The sequence below is a fragment of the Gastrolobium bilobum genome, unplaced genomic scaffold (assembly GCF_033153095.1).
Source record: "Gastrolobium bilobum isolate Gb01-03AN ecotype WA unplaced genomic scaffold, APGP_CSIRO_Gbil_v1 utg19175, whole genome shotgun sequence".
In the NCBI taxonomy this organism is placed as follows: Eukaryota; Viridiplantae; Streptophyta; class Magnoliopsida; order Fabales; family Fabaceae; genus Gastrolobium; species Gastrolobium bilobum.
The window spans coordinates 31,651-49,361 of NW_026896959.1; the positions used below are offsets into that span (position 1 = coordinate 31,651).

General features: G+C 31.6%; 1 protein-coding gene across 1 annotated transcript; it reads right to left on the reverse strand.

Moving 5' to 3' along the window:
• Nucleotides 1-646: 646 nt before the first annotated feature.
• LOC133303000 (21 kDa protein-like) lies at nt 647-1,270 on the reverse strand. Its single transcript, XM_061502824.1, has one exon. It carries the CDS (start codon nt 1,268-1,270, stop codon nt 647-649), a length of 624 nt encoding a protein of 207 aa, XP_061358808.1.
• Between the last annotated feature and the right edge of the window lie 16,441 nt (nt 1,271-17,711).

The following is a 17,711-nucleotide window of genomic DNA, read 5'->3' on the forward strand; positions in this document are numbered from 1 at the left end:
GCCAAGATGGTAAATAATATGAAATTCGTGACTCTAAAAATGTTAATAGTTATTAATGAATAACATACAGTTATTTTTCTGCAAAAAAATATAAACGAAGAAACAAGTGAGAAATAGAAGTGAAACATGATAATTTACAGAGATATTGTGCTAAACATAAAGAGAGCAAAATCATTTAGTTCAGGATATACTTCGAACAGGTTGTACTCGTCCATGCAATCCGATTGGTAAATTACCCAAACACAAACTTCATTTTAGACGAACTCATGGAAGCAAGACATAAATGCAAATCAAATCAACGATGCAATCCTTCCTCTACTATCACATACACATTCGAGTTGGTGAATTTAATAAGTTATATTGTCACATTTTTAATGATTTTATATTTTATGTGATTATTAATGTAGTCAATTTTATTATATATATAGTTTCAATGCAATATTCAATGATTATAATAAGAAAAACACAATAACATTGTAGCAAAATTAAATGCTGAAAATGTTGCATTAATTCAATCAATCAATGAGTTTGGTGCATTGTTTGAAAAACAAATGTTAATCAGTTAGTTAGTTTGATGATCCCTACAAATGGGTTTTGCATTGAAGGCCTCTCAACATGACAATATGAAAATCATAAATGTCAAAGTTCAAGGCATTCCCTTGTTGCTATAGCTATTCGCAAGCGCCAAAGCATTGCTTGTTATCTTCTTCACCTTCGTCACCCGACGGGATACATCCGTCTTCACCGGACCCTCCGATACGTCGTTGAATCCTTCCATACACGTCCCCTCGTTGGTGAGCGCCGCGCTCATCCACGTCAGCACGTTGCTCATCTGGAATCGGAACGAGCCAGTGCCGTCTCCGGCCCCGGAGGATCCTATCTGCCGCATCTGCTCTAGTGAGTCGCGGATTTGGTCGACGGCGTCGTCTAATTTCGAGAAGCAGTCATGGACCTCCTTGGCAGCAGGCGAGTTGTCGGCTTCGCGCGTGAGGTTGGAGAGGTAGGAGGCCGCGCTTTGGACCTTCAAGAGGCTAACGGCTATGGCGACGCGAGCCAACTGGCCAGGGTCTTGTTGGACAGCATTGGCGTGCCGAGAGAGGGAACTGTAGCAGACTTTCGGGTAGAGCGTGGTGTTGCAACTCGTCCGGATGAAATCAGTGTTGCCGTCACTTCCGGTGGTTCCTCTGTTTTCTACGGCGGTGGCCGCTGAGAATGTGGCTGCCAGGAAGACGAGGGATAGTAGGAGATGGAGAGGCCGTTGGGTTCTCATTTTTTGGTTTGGTTTGGTTTGGTTCTGTTGTGTTACGATTTGTCTGTTTGTGCAAGTGAGAGCGGTTTATGTAGGCAACAGATTCGCATGAATTTACAAGATGTATGCTATCTTTGGCAGTAACAACGAGAATGCCATCCTACCTTTTCTGTTTGAATTCAAAGATTATCGGTTATTTTTAGAAAAATATCATGCAGTTTAAAATTTAACAACATGAATTTCTTTGCCTAGTCTAAATTTAGCCTCCAGTACAAATGCAGAAAATTCTCACGGTTTTAGAAGATTGAGTTGTAATACGCCGTAAATATTGAAAATTTATTACATGATTTGTTACAAACAATACTCTGTTAAGTGCAATGAGCTGTAGGTTTGTTAAAACCATCTAGATCTTTCTATTAATGTATATTATTATTATATAATAGTGATAAAAAAAATCATATTTTATTTCTCCTTTTTTATTGTTGAGTATATTCTTGTTTCATTTTAGGAACACAGACCTCATTTGTAAGTATATAAGATATTTTATACAATTTGCTTCAATATTCTGATATTGTGCCATGAGTTGTATGTTAGCCATATAGATTTTGTTTAAAAAAAATAAAGAAACTCTTTATAAATTAAAGGGAGATTTTATTGTATTTTAATTTATCTGTATATTTTTTAATAGTTAGATCAATATCTACAATATCTTCATTCCAAACCATTTGAGAAATTGAAGACCACGGAGTTGACCGGGACCCGCAGTAGAAAGGGTGGGACGCTAACCAATACAACAGTACCTTGTCTAAGTTACATAATTAACAAAATCTAAGTTACTAGAATAGGGTTGATAAAGATGGATTTAAATATGGGGATTATTTCTCTATGTAATTGGAAAAGATTTCTTTTATGTTAAGAAACAAAAAAAGTGGAATCCATCAATTAAAAAAAAAAAGGCACATTTTTCAATGTGAGAATAACATGAGAGAGTACTTTTATGAAACATGAGAATATAATTTCACTTTAGATAATTCACAATTCCATTGTAACCATTCTTTTAAAAAGAAAAAAAGAAAAATCATTTATTAGTTTCAGCACTTACTAAACCTTAAGATGATGATAGTTCAGTTGGCGAGTGAGAGTTGATCAGGTAGAGGTGAGAGCATGTGTTCGATCCTCTCCAGTATAATCTTTGGAAAGGGTTTAAAGTCGTAATCCTTGACTTGCTCCGAATAGAATTACTTCTCATGAAGAATAGCTGTGGTTTATCCTAAAAAATAAAAAAAATTAAAAGGTTTCACCAGAAACGATGTTGTTTTGAGAATGAGAGAAAAAAATTATAATTGTAAAGATTAATATAATCTCGGAATAATTAGAATTATAAAAATACATTTTTCTTAATCTTAAAATGATGTTGTTTTGAGCTCATAAGAGATAAGTTATATTTGATGATATGAGAAATATTAAACCCTTTAATAAATAAGTAAAATACAATAAAAATAACAAAGTAATGGAAAGAACTAAAATTACGAACAAAGTGATATACAGGTGAAAAAAAATTTAGAGTAAAGAATAAAATTTGAAATAACGTGTAAAACATGTAATAAAAAAATTATATTTATTAAGGACATAGATGACGCCAATGTTCTGCCCTAAGGACAGAGATCTCTAGTTAAGCGACTAATGGATTAGTCTTGGATCTAGATGCTCTGTTATATATCTATGGGTGAGATACATTTGAGTGTAGCAGATTGTAACACCTCTTATGTAGTCGATATATTAACATCATAATGGTATTAAGCACAACTTGTTTAATTAAATAAACGCGAAAGCTAATTATTAGATTCACAATTAACCATATAATCATAATCTGTTAACATTTTTAATTTTTCCTTATGTATTGCAAAACGCGAAATTAATATCACCTATACTCATTATCATATTTATCGTCAACTATTCTTTTTATGCATCACTTATGTTTGGATTAAATGTCTCACTTGTCCTAATTATCCACGAGATATTTTTCAATTAATAACTTCATAATGAATCATGTAATCTGACATGCTTAAAACATAATGCCTAACAATCCATTGCGTAGACCTTTACCTACTGATCATGGTGTCAAGTAGTAAACAACATAGTATTCATATCCTTACAACACATACTCAAAAGAAATATCAAATGCTTAACAGTATAAGCTTATACATATTTTCAAACAGCAGTAAACAAAACTTATTACGTAATAACATAGACAACCCATATACTCTCAACATCATAATATCATGTCTCATACAAGTAGATATATCAAAATGATAGCAGTAAATATATCATGTCATGCCCAAAATCTTTATCCAGGCCTCTTGCCTTAAGATGCACCCACCTCATTGATCTCAGTGCCTAAAATATGATCCCCACACAAGGTGAGATAATAATCTTAGTAAACTAAAGGTCCTTGAAGGATTCCTCCACCCCTAAGTTCACTTCAGGTGTAAAAGCAGTAAAGCATACATAATGCACATAAATCCAAGCATATTGTTCCCCAGGCTATCAGTCGTCAGCGGAACTCTTAATCCTTCCCCAAGCCCTCGATCGTCACAGGAATATACACTGATCAAGCAATTCTCTAGGACATGGAATGTCACAAGAATGCTCAGATTGATTCGTTCCCCAAGCCCTCAGCCATCACAGAAACTAAGATCAATCACCTGGCTAGGGATCATATCAAGTATGTAACATTCACAAAGTATTTCATTATACCATACTTCATGCAATTACATACACCGCATATAAACCAATACCCCCTAAGAGCACGGTGAAACAAACATGAAATCAACTCCAAGGACCGAAAGCTTACCTTTCACCACAATGTCCTCCAATAAGATCTAGTGTCCAAGAGATCACAATCACAAGCTCTAACAATATTGATGGGACAAAAATTCGTTCCTATCTAAGCCTATTTTGATGGCAAAATACCATCCGTTCCCTCATCTGATGAGCAACTTTAGCACTAAAAGCACATGTTTTATGTCTTTATCACAAAAACACAGTGGGGAACGGAAGGTGACATAATCTTTTGGGAAAATATATAAAAAAGGGAAAGGATTTGGAACATTAATTACACCTGCTTCACTTACTCAATCTCTCTGACCACTTTTCAGGAAACGGTGAAAAGAAGTTTCCAACTTAACACAAGTGGGCAGCACTCAACCAAGGAGAAATGTGCGCAGCAGAGAATAACCAGTTCCTATTGGCCGAAAAGGAAAGCTAGGCATAGGGTGGTCAGAAGGAAAGACAAATCTCAACAAAAACTGTCCTATTCAGCCACGTGCGCCCCTTAAAGCACTGTTCACACCGCCCCTTTCATGCAGTCAAGAAACCAACTCGCAAAGATTTACCAGCTTTCCATTCACTCTTCTACCTATAAATAGGACGTCCCAACACGAAGACAAGCATCTAATTCCTTAAGAAGAGATAACTTAGTTTATTTTATAGTTTTCTTTGTATTTTTTGTACAGTTTTAACTTTAGTTAAGTGACAACACTTCTTCTTCATTCTGTATCACCCACTTGAGACTCCTCACGAGCAACAACCATATTCTCCACTTTTCATTTTGTTGTAATCAAGTTATTTTCATTTAAATACAAGTTATTTCTCTCATTTCCATTCGTTATCTCTGAACTGAATCTCGGGTCTATGGGACTTCAGTTTGAAATAATTATGTTTAAATTAGTAGCCATAGGCTAATCTATCTGTGGAACGGAAAAACTGCAAAGTTCTTAAAGACTTATTTTCGAAACTTTTGTATTTAATCTTTTGAATTTCTCTGGTTAAGTGAGCTATCTTCATTGTGTATCAATGGAAATTGAACACATACTGAGAAAGGAACTTCCATAAGGAAGGAATTTCAGACAGCTTAACCAGAGGAGGAAGGAAGTGTTGTGGAAACAACACTGCTGGTTGCCTTAGGAATAAGGGGCCACCTCGTTCATTTTAAGGTCCTGTACCAAGTACCTGTTGGAGTCAAGGGAGCCATGGGAATATGGAAACTTGTGAGCCATCCAGTCCATAAGCTGAGGAATCAGACGTTGGCATTAAAGAGACTGGAACAAAGACAAAAGTGTTAACTCTTGAGTAGAAATAATAATTATTTAAGAATGGAACAGTGGATCTGTTCCTTTTGTTAAAACTGTTTTACACCATCCATCTTGTTGTCCCTTAATTACTGTTATTACTATTGTTATATTTTTCTGTTATTTATTTAATCTTGTATCTATAAACCTCTCATGAATATTGTTGTTCCTTCCCTCAACGAGAAGGATAACATACATAACGAAGCGATGAGCTGTTTGTTGTCAGGTTGCACCTACTGTTCTTGAGGAACGTTGTCAAGACAGTAGGGAACGTTTGACCAGATAGGTCAATTACTAACTTTTCTTTTCATTTTCATTCTTTGTAAAATAGTATAAGGCATAATTAGAGTTCTATCCTTGTGGGAACGATAATCTGGGCATTAACACTCCCATTTTTTACTTCATGCATGCACTTGCGCACTTGGGTTGAAACTAAGAGAGCAATTGTGTTCTTTCTTAGTGAACTGAGGAACGTCTTCATCATAACATATTTTTCACCCAACAGCTTTTGACCCAACAAGTTTTTGTAACAATATCACAACCTATTTTAGAATTATAAAGATAATTAGAATATGTGCTAGTCCACTACATTGATGTCAACATTATCTTGCATATTCTAATCCACTACATTGATGTCAACATTATCTTTTGCAAGTTATGACGCTTAAGGCTTTTTCCAAAGCCATTAGTATACTTATTCAATTTATGCCTTAAACTCATTTCATAAGGGTCCATACTGGTTTCTTGAGGTTCCATATCCTTAAAATATTGCTGACTAGCACAGTAGAGTCCACAGGTCATCTCCTTGAAGAACAATTAGAAGAAACTGAATTTATTGGCGTAATTGGCATTAAATCATGTCTACCATTTTTAAAATTGGTATTGCAAATCTTTACGATAAATCCTAATATTTTACTATGCTAGACTAGACATCCTAAGCTTTCTAAAGATATATTATATGTCTCAATTGGATTTATATAACTTAGGTATGTCTTTCGCAAATCGACTATTGCAAACCAGACTTTCAACAATAGGACAACGACTTTAAACTCAAACTGGGATTGATCTACCTATGTAAAAATCCTAGAACTTTCCAGAACTAAATATCTTTGAGTTAGATTTAAGTATATTCAAGCCTCACTTGTAATAACCGAATAAAAATAAAATAATAGTAATAATAATCAAAGTAATAATATATAAAATAATAATAATGATAATAATAATATTGATAATAATGATAATAATAGATAAATAAATTATTATTATTATTATTATTATTATATTTTCTATAAATAAATAAATTATTATTATTAAAAATAAGTAAATAAATAAATTTTATTTATGTTACATGTGTGACTACATAAAATTATAAGGGCAACATTAAATGTAGTATATGATAAGTCTTCTGATAATACTATTAGCTTATAAAATTTAAATAACATATGGTAAATATAATATTTAAATCTTAACCTATAAATATAAGAATACATTATAAATATATATTATATCACTAACTATAAATAATAACTAATATGACTATTAATATGAGACATTGATTAGTTAATAAAATATTTAACTGAATGATAGATAAATTATAATAGATATGTACTATTTTATTTTGTTAATTTAATATTATAACAACTGTTAATAAAACCATATGTGTTTAAAATCATAAGGGAAATAAACTATACCAGTGAAAAATATTAATAATAATCAATACATATATATTAAATTATTTTCTTAAAATTTTTAATCACAATAAATTATTTCCAATTAAATATTTACTAAACATCCTAAATTATTACTTAAAAATAATAACAATACTATAATTATTTTATAAGAATTAAATGAATATTATTTATTACTAAAATGAATTAATATATAAAATAATATTATATTAAATATATATATATATATAGGGGCAGGATATTCTTACACCGGTGTAAGAGTTAGAAGTCTTACACTCAATCTTGACCATTGATCCACTTGTATCCAATGGTTCAAGTTATTAAAAAATTTGAGCCCATAGATATAAGTGGGATCAACGGATAAGATTAAGAGTGTAACTTACACTGGTGTAAAATGATCCTAACCCATATATATATATATATATATATATATATATATATATATGAGGTATGATCCTTTGACACTGGTGACAAATATAAAGTTTGACACCTCATCTGAGAGCCGTTAGATCGGAAAAGATCAACGACTCTGATTTGTAAACATGTGATACCATTGATCTTTTTTGATCTAACGGCTCTCAGATGAGGTGTCAAATTTCAAATTTGACACCGGTGTCAAAGGATCCTATCTATATATATATATATATATATATATATATATATATATATATATTGCAAGGAGGGGGCCATGTGGAACACCCCTCCAAAGCCACAATTGCCATGTTTTAATTAATGTGATGTAAGGTAAATGATGTAGTTAGAGTGATGTAAAAAAAAGGAAAGAAAGAAAAACGAAAAAGAAAGAAAGGGGGGATTGAGCACCTAGACATCTATATATATGTTACTTCAAATTTCATTTGCATAAGGAGTGTTAGAAAATTTACGGAGAAGAACGTAATACGTAGGCAAAGAAGACGAATAGATAATAGAAAAAAGAAAAAGGTAATATTGAGAGAGTAAAACTTTCTCTCTATTTTCTTCCTTCCAGTTATATTCTTTTCATTTATTTGTAAAAATTTGTAATGCTGTTATTCTGTCAAAATATTTTTTTAATTTCTTCTCTTATTTAATATTATTTGCATCTATAGTCCTATCTTAATCTTTCTTTTAATTTTATTCTAGCTCTCATGTTATTGTGATTTTCATCAAATTTTAAATTTTCCTTAGCAGTAAGATACAATAAATTATTTGGTACCAAATAAATATTAAAAGGATGTGTAAATTTTAACTCTATGTTACTACTGTGAACTGACCCTCAAAAATTTGGGATCAGATAGTTAGGGTAAGGGACGCCTTATCATGGTTTGAGCTCCGCCATATCATAACTTTTCACAAGTAGAAGACCCACAAAATTGGGAATTAAATTGGCTTCAGTTAAATATTACACAATTTGTTATTATTATTTATTATTTATGTTATTATTTCAGTTATGAAATAAACTTGGGAGATTGATATTTTTCATTATTATGGCTGGAAATAGTTATAGTTTAAACATCTCAATATTACTGAGAATTATCGCACATTTGTTTATTTTGTGCTAACCTTTCCAAAAAACCATAATGCCTAACTTATCTTTTTATAGAGAAGGATGGACTGTGAATATTTATTTTTATGACGATCGTTGAGAATTTTACATAATAGTTGAAAACCAAGGAGTAGCAGCCATATTTCATGCAGGCAGTGTGGAGTCATACACCTATAGGCTAAACTAGAATGAGAAGTATGTAGAATAAATATTGTAACCTGATGTAGTTAGGAATGTAATATATGTGTGGAACTGATGTAAAATATTTAGAGTGTAAAATATTTGTACTGACTTCCATCCATGTATAAACAACGAAGGATGTTAGTATTCCTAGTTGATCTTTCTAGATTTATTTTCTCATCTATTTTTATTTGTTTATTATTATTTCTAAATATATTTAAATATTAGAGGATATTACATTTTATGGTATCAGAGCAGCGGTTCAGGTAAGTAAAAAACCTAAACTATTATAATTGCTTGGTATTTTGTCATAGATCATGCATATTTTAAGTTATTTTAATGAGCCTGATCAACTCACTATCATAAAACAATATATGTAGATCTATGACAGATACAAGGCAGACATCTTCCCCTTTTGAACTAGAAGTTAAGCCAATAACTGATGCGTTTACCCGGGTGGCAGAAGCTCTTAGAGAACAAACTGTAACTAATCAGCAAATTATTCAGGAGTTGAGGGAGGACCGTGCGACCAAAAATCACACCCATAACTCTGAAAGTGAGAGTGGACCTAGAACTGCAAATACTCAAGGAGTACTTTTGAACCTGAAGTTAAGCCAATAACTGATGCGTTTACCCGGGTGGCAGAAGCTCTTAGAGAACAAACTGTAACTAATCAGCAAATTATTCAGGAGTTGAGGGAGGACCGTGCGACCAAAAATCACACCCATAACTCTGAAAGTGAGAGTGGACCTAGAACTGCAAATACTCAAGGAGTACTTAATTCTGATTATAAAGGACTCACTGAATTCCGTAAACATAAACCTTCCACTTTTCGTGGAGATTATAACCCTGAGGCAGCTATAGAATGGGTAAAAGAACTTGAAAAAATATTTCTGGTAATGGATTGTCCTAATACTCATCGTGTAAACTTTGCCACATATTTGTTGATTGGAGAAGCAGAGCATTGGTGGACAAATACCAAAAGATATTTTCAAAACCAAGAACAGAGATTACTTGGACAATCTTTAAAGATGCCTTTTTGGAAAAATATTTTCCTCAGAGTGTAAGAAACAGAAAATAAATAGAATTCCTTCAATTGAAACAAGGAAACATGACTGTAGGAGAATATGTTGCAAAATTTGAGGAATTATCTAGATATTCTAATTATATACAAAATCAACCTAATGAAGAATGGCTGACAACTAAATTTGAATCTGGACTAAAATCTGAACTAAAAAGTATGATAATAGGACACCAAATCAGGAATTTCTCATCATTAATAAACAGGTGTAGAGACATTAAAGCAAGCATGAAGGAAGCTGAGGAGGGAAGAGAGAAAGACAGAGTTTCAAGTCAGAGAAAGAATGATGAAAACAACAAAGGGAGGTTTTCACGGGCACAAAACTTAGGAAATAACTTTGCTAACAACAGAGGAAGGAAGAATACAGGTCAGATGAATCCTCAAATTCAGGTATGTCCAAAATGTAAAAAAAATCATGCTGGAGAATGCCTAGCTGGAAAAGGCGTATGCTTTAAGTGTGGAAAGTCTGGACATATGTTGAGGCAATGTCCTCAGAATCAAGGTCATATTTCATCAACTCAACCTGCAACAAGAGGAACAGTTTTCACTCTTAATGGTCAGGAAGCGGCTCAAGCTTCAAATTTGGTTCAAGGTACTAGTCTAATACATGATTCTCTTATAATTGTACTGTTTGATTCTGGGGCTACTCATTCTTTCATATCCTTATCTTCTACTCAAAAGTTAAAGTTACCAATATCCATTCTATCTTCTTATCTTGAAATCTTTCTTCCTACTGGAGAGAAAATTACCACATTTCAAGTCTGTAAAAATTGTGCTCTTCAAGTCAGAGGGAAAGAGTTTAGAATAGATTTAGTTTGTTTTCCTATGATTGACATTGATGTAGTCCTTGGCATGAATTGGTTGTCTGCAAACTATGTGGTCATTGATTGTCATAACAAAAAGATAATTTTCACAAAAGAGTTAGAACTTCCAAATGAATCTTTATTCTTGTCAACTTCCTAACTTAGGAAAAATTTGTTAGATGGAACACAAGGATATGTTCTCTTTACTCTTTCAGAAGAAAAGGCTAAACCTGATGCAACCAGTATCCTTATTGTCTCTGAATACTCAGAGGTTTTTTTGGATGAAATTCCAGGTTTACCCCCAAACAGAGAAATTGAATTTTCCATTGACCTAATACCTGGAGTAGGGCCAATTTCCATTGCACCTTATAGAATGTCACATGTAGAGCTTGTTGAACTAAAGAAACAATTAGAGGAACTTCTATCAAAACAGTTCATCAGACCAAGTGTGTCACCTTGGGGAGCACTAGCGCTCTTTGTCAAGAAAAAAGATGGAAGTATGAGGTTGTGTGTGGATTATAGGCAACTAAACAAAGTCACCATTAAAAATAAATATCCTTTGCCTCGGATAGATGACCTTTTAGATCAGTTGAGAGGAGCCACAATATTTTCTAAAATAGATATAAGGTCAAGATATCACCAGATCAAAATTAAGACTGAAGATATTCCAACGACAGCCTTTAGGACTAGGTATGGACATTATGAATATCTAGTGATGCCTTTTGGATTAACAAATACTCCAGCAGTATTTATGGATTATATGAATAGAATTTTTAGACCTTACTTATATCAATTTGTAGTGGTATTTATAGATGATATTTTAATATATTCTAGAAATAAAGAGCATAAGGAGCATTTAAGGACAATATTACAAATTTTGAACGATAAGCAATTGTATGCCAAACTTTCAAAGTGTGAATTCTGGATGGAAGAAGTTAAGTTCTTAGGGCATGTTATTTCAAAAGAAGGAGTGACAGTTGATCCTAGTAAAATTGAGGCTGTAATACACTGGGAAAAACCTAAGACTATCACTGAAATCAGAAGTTTTCTAGGATTGACAGGATATTACAGAAGATTTATTAAGGGATTTTCACTATTAGTGTTACCTTTAACTAGATTAACTAGAAAAGGAGTTCCTTTTGTTTGGACACAAGAATTTGAAGATTGTTTTCAAGATTTGAAGAATAAATTGACATCTGCACCAATTTTAATAATCCCTGATCCTATAGGAAAATTTAAAATTTATAGTGATGCATCTAGAAATGGATTAGGATGTGTCTTAATGCAAGAAGGAAAAGTTGTAACTTATGCATCAAGACAATTGAGACCTTTTGAGGAAAATTATCCAACTCATGATTTAGAATTGGCAGCAATAGTTTTTGCTCTTAAGATTTGAAGGTATTATTTGTATGGAGTCAAGTTTGAGGTTTTTAGTGGTCATAAGAGTCTTAAATATTTATTTGACCAAAAAGAATTGAATATGAGGCAAAGAAGGTGGATGGAATTTTTGAAAGACTATGATTTTGAACTTAAATACCATCTAGGAAACGCTGATGTAGTAGCTGATGCTTTAAGCAGAAATTCTCTTCATATGTCACAGTTAATGGTCAAAGAAATGGAGTTGTTGGAAAAACTTAGAGATATGAAATTATATGTGACTGTATTGCCTCGAAGTTTAGGTATTAGTGAAATAAAAATAGATAATGAGTTGATAGATAAAATTAGAAAAGCTCAACAAGAAGATTCTGGTTTAGAAAAATCTGTGAAACAGGAAGGATTTACCAAAGGGGAAGATGGTTTGGTGAAATTTCAAAGAAGAATTATTGTACCTAAGAAGGAAGAATTGATGAAAGAAGTTTTAAATGAGGCGCATAGCAGTAAATTCGCAGTTCATCCTGGTTCCACCAAAATGTATCAAGATTTGAAAATGACATTTTGGTGGCCAGGAATGAAAAAGGATATTGCTGAGTATGTTTCAAAATGTTTAATTTGTCAAAAAGTGAAAATTGAACATCAAAAGCCTTCAGGATTACTTTAATCACTAGACATACCAGAGTGGAAGTGGGAAAGTATAGCTACTGATTTTGTGATGGGTTTACCAAGAACCCAAGATGGGTATGATGCAATTTGGGTAATCATTGATCGATTAACCAAATATGCTCATTTTCTACCAATTAGGACTCAATATTCCATTGAGAGATTAGCCCAACTATATATAAAAGAAATTGTCAAACTTCATGGGGTACCTCTAAGTATTGTGTCAGATAGACACCCTAGATTTACTTATAGATTTTGGGGATATTTACAGCAAGCCTTTGGAACTAAGTTGAGACTTAGTACATCATATCATCCTCAAACTGATGGTCAAATTGAGAGAACCATTCAAACTTTAGAGGATATGCTGAGAGCTTGCATCCTTGAACAAGGAGGTAGTTGGGATATATATCTGCCATTAATAGAATTTGCTTATAATAATAGTTACCACTCTAGTATTGGAATGGCTCCATATGAAGTACTCTATGGAAGAAAGTGTAGATCTCTAATGTGTTGGTATGAAAAAGGGGAAAACAATTATTGGGGCCGGAATTAGTCCAAGAAACCTCGAGACAAATTCAGATGATAAAGGAAAACCTTGAAAAGGCACAAAGCAGACCGAAAAATTATGCTGATAACAGGTGAAAACCTTTGTCTTTTGAAGAAGGAGAACATGTCTTTCTTAAAATTTCTCCTACCACAGGTGTAGGCAAAACCCTCAAAGTTAAAAAATTGAGTCCTAGGTATATTGGTCCTTTTCAAATACTCCGAAAACAAGGCCAATTGCTTACCAACTTGCCTTTCTGCCTCATCTTTCCAATCTCCAAAGTGTTTTTCATGTTTCTCAACTTAGAAAGTATGTCCCAGATCCTTCTCACATTCTCGATATAGACTCAGTACAAGTTAAAGAGAATCTGACTATTAGTACAAGGCCAGCTCAAATTCTTGACAAAAATTCTGAAGTAACTGAGAAATAGGGTGATTCCGTTAATTAAAGTATGTTGGGAAGGACTTTCACCACAGGAAGCCACATGGGAAAAAGAATAAGAGTTACGACAGAGTTATCCAAAATATTTTTTAGAAGGTATGTCTAAATTTTGAGAGCAAAATTTTATTTAGGAGAAGCGAAATGTAATAACCGAATAAAATAAAATAAAATGATAGTAATAATAATCAAAGTAATAATATATAAAATAATAATAATGATAATAATAATATTGATAATAATGATAATAATAGATAAATAAATTATTACTATTATTATTATATTTACTATAAATAAATAAATTATATAAATAAATAAATTATAATTATTAATAAATAAGTAAATAAATAGATTTTATTTATGTTACATGTGTGACTACATAAAATTATAAGGGCAACATTAAATATAGTATATGATAAGTCTTACGATGAATACTGTTAACTTATAAATTTAAATAACATATGGTAAATATAATATTTAAATCTTAACCTGTAAATATAAAAATACATTATAAATATATATTATATCACTAAGTGTAAATAATAACTAATATGACTATTAATATGAGACATTGATTAGTTAATACAATATTTAACTGAATGATAGATAAATTATAATAGATATGTGTTGTTTTATTTAATAATTTAATATTATAACAACAGTTAATAAAATCATATGTGCTTAAAATCATAACGGAAATAAACTATACCAGTGAAAAATATTAATAATGATCAATAAATATATATTAAATTATTTTCTTAAATTTTTTAATCACAGTAAATTATTTCTAATTAAATATTTACAAAACACCCAAAACTATTAATTAAAAATAATAACAATACTATAATTATTTTATAAGAATTAAATGAATATTATTTATTATTATAATGAATTAATATATAAAATAACACACACGCACACACATATATATATATATATATATTTATATGGCAAGGAGGGGGCCACATGGAACACCCCTCCAAAGTCGCAATTGCCATGTTTTAATTAATGTGATGTAAGGTAAATGATGTAGTTACAGTGATGTAAAAAAAAGGAAAGAAAGAAAAATGAAAAAGAAAGAAAGGGGTGATTCAACACCTAGACAAATTTCATTTGCATAAGGAGTATTAGAAAATTTACGGAGAAGAACGTAATACGTAGGCGAAGAAGACGAAGAGATAATAGAAAAAAGAAGAAGGTAATATTGAGATAGTAAAACTTTCTCTCTTTTTTCCTCCTTCCAGTTATATTCTTTTCATTTATTTGTAAAAATTTGTAATGCTGTTATTCTGTCAAAATATTTTTTTAATTTCTTCTCTTATTTAATATTATTTGCATCTATAGTCCTACCTTAATCTTTCTTTTAATTTTATTCTACCTCTCATGTTATTGTGATTTTCATGAAATTTTAAATTTTCCTTAGCAGTAAGATACAATAAATTATTTGGTACCAAATAAATATTAAGAGGATGTGTAAATTTTAACTGTATGTTACTACTGTGAACTGACCCTCAAAAGTTTGAGATCAGATAGTTAGGGCAAGTGACGTCTTATCATGGCTTGAGCTCTGCCATATCATAACTTTTCACAAGTAGGAGACCCACAAAAATGGGAATTAAATTGGCTTCAGTTAAATATTACACAATTTGTTATTATTATTTATTATTTATTTTATTATTTCAGTTATGAAATAAACTTGGGAGATTGATATTTTCCATTATTATGGCTGGAAATGGTTATAGTTTAAACATCTCAATATTACTGAGAATTATCACATGTGTTTATTTTGTGCTAACCTTTCCAAAAAATCATCATGCCTAACTTATCTTTTTATGGAGAAGGATGGACTGTGAATATTTATTTTTATGACGATTGTTGAGAATTTTACATAATAGTTGGAAACCAAGGAGTAGCAGCCATATTCCATGCAGGCAGTGTGGAGTCCTACACCTATAGCTAGACTAGAATGAGAAGTATGTAGAGTAAACATTGTAACCTGATGTAGTTAGGAATTTAATATATGTGTGGAACTGATGTAAAATATTTAAAGTGTAAAATATTTGTACTGACTTCCATCTATGTATAAACAATGAAGGATGTTAGTATTCCGAGTTGTTCTTTCTAGATTTATTTTCTCATCTATTTTTATTTGTTTATTATTATTTATAAATATATTTAAATATTTAAAGGATATTACATCACTCAATTTGGATCTCTCTAGCTCATATTATGACCATTTTACTACAACATATTCCTGCCTAATGAATATGACAACACAACTATCTTAACTTCATGACCAAATTAATTTGCACAAACATTAAAATTGAATTTTGACTTCTACATAAAAGTTTTATCTTAGAGTCTTATCTTTTCAAAATACTTAAGAATGAGCCAAACTGATATCTATAACTCCAGATATGGCCGAATTTTTGAAGCAGGTTCAAAATTTGTAATAGCACTGCCCCAAGGACTTTAGGCACGATTTACAGCCCATTAACAACCAAATCAGATCTCAACCATTACATGAAAGTTGTAGGATACTTCTAAGCTTTTCAAAACACTAAAGTATGTTCAAATCCAAGGTCTACAACTCAAGATGTTATAGACAATGTTCAATAAAAAAAATCACTGTTACAATTCTGCTTTCCCTTCTTTTAACACAAACGAAGAACTCCATTTTTCTTTGCAAAAAAGATTATACAATCATCTCCCAAGATCATTTCAACACTTAACCCATGTTTCCTCATATCATAAACATATAAACCATCGCTAGACTCAACCTTTAACCTACATCATGCCATTTATCATGAAAATCTAAAGAAAGTTCTTGTCTTTCTTACCTAGAAGCTTCAGTCAAGCAAGACAAGTATCCAAGCTTTTAACAATGGAGGAGTGTCACTCTCAACACCAAAACCAGCAATGAAAACACCCCAAGATGGGGTTCTTCTCCCTAAAACTCTAGACTTTAGGTTGTTTTCATGGTGGGTTGATGAAAGATTAATATTGGTGACTGTTTTTTTGCTAGTTTCATGGAGAAAATATAAAACCTTAAGAGAAGAGGCAAGAGACTGCTGTCGTATTAGGATTAATATTTTGTATTAATACTTTCCTTTAGTTATATTAGTTTCCTCTTTCTATTGCCCATTATTAGGCTTTATATAGTATGAGCCTCTTATATGGGTCCATAACAATTGTTATGCAAAGAAAAAAAATCCATTATCAATTTGTTTTTTATATAAGTATCAATTTTTTTACCTAGTGAACAGTTAAATGAAGATCAATAATAATGTGAAGAAAGAAAATTAAAAGGAGAGAATAAAGGTACGTTGAGATTGGTAATTTATAGTTAATTTAGTGTGAAAATGTTGTTGCAGGGTGAGGGTGAAATAGAGCAAAAAGGAGCATTGTTGTTAAAAACTAGTATAAAAATGTAAAAACTTACGTTTTTACTGAAGTCCGTGTTAAAAAGCAAGTAAAACCGTTTCTTAGTAAAAATGGATAAAAATGCCGCGTAAACACATAAAAATGATAAAAATATAAGTTTTTATGTTTTTACTTAAACTAAAAAATTGAACCGGGTCAACTTTTAACCCGTGACCCAGTTTTATTTTTAAAAAAATAATCCTATTTCCCATTTTCCCCTAATGAAAATGCACAACATCTTCTTCTAGCTATCTAAAAAAAAGGCTGAACTATAATAATTAAGTATTTTTAAACTCTTTTGTGTTTTTGAACTTATATCTTATATAATCATGTCATATGTGACTTATATCTTTTAAATATGAAATTGTCCCTTTAATTTTAAGTAATGACTTATGTGATATTTACCTTTTGACCACCCCTTTCTGTGTTTATGTAGAAATTCAATTTTGACAATATTAAAAGGTAGAGTTAATGAAAGGAGGTTGGGGCTAAGGAATTAAACTTTCAAATGGTTGGGATTGGAGTATTTTTAATGCGGGAGGGGTGAATAGGGAAGGAGGATTTTGTCTTTTTCAATCTTATCTATTTGATGCATACTTTATCTTGAACAATT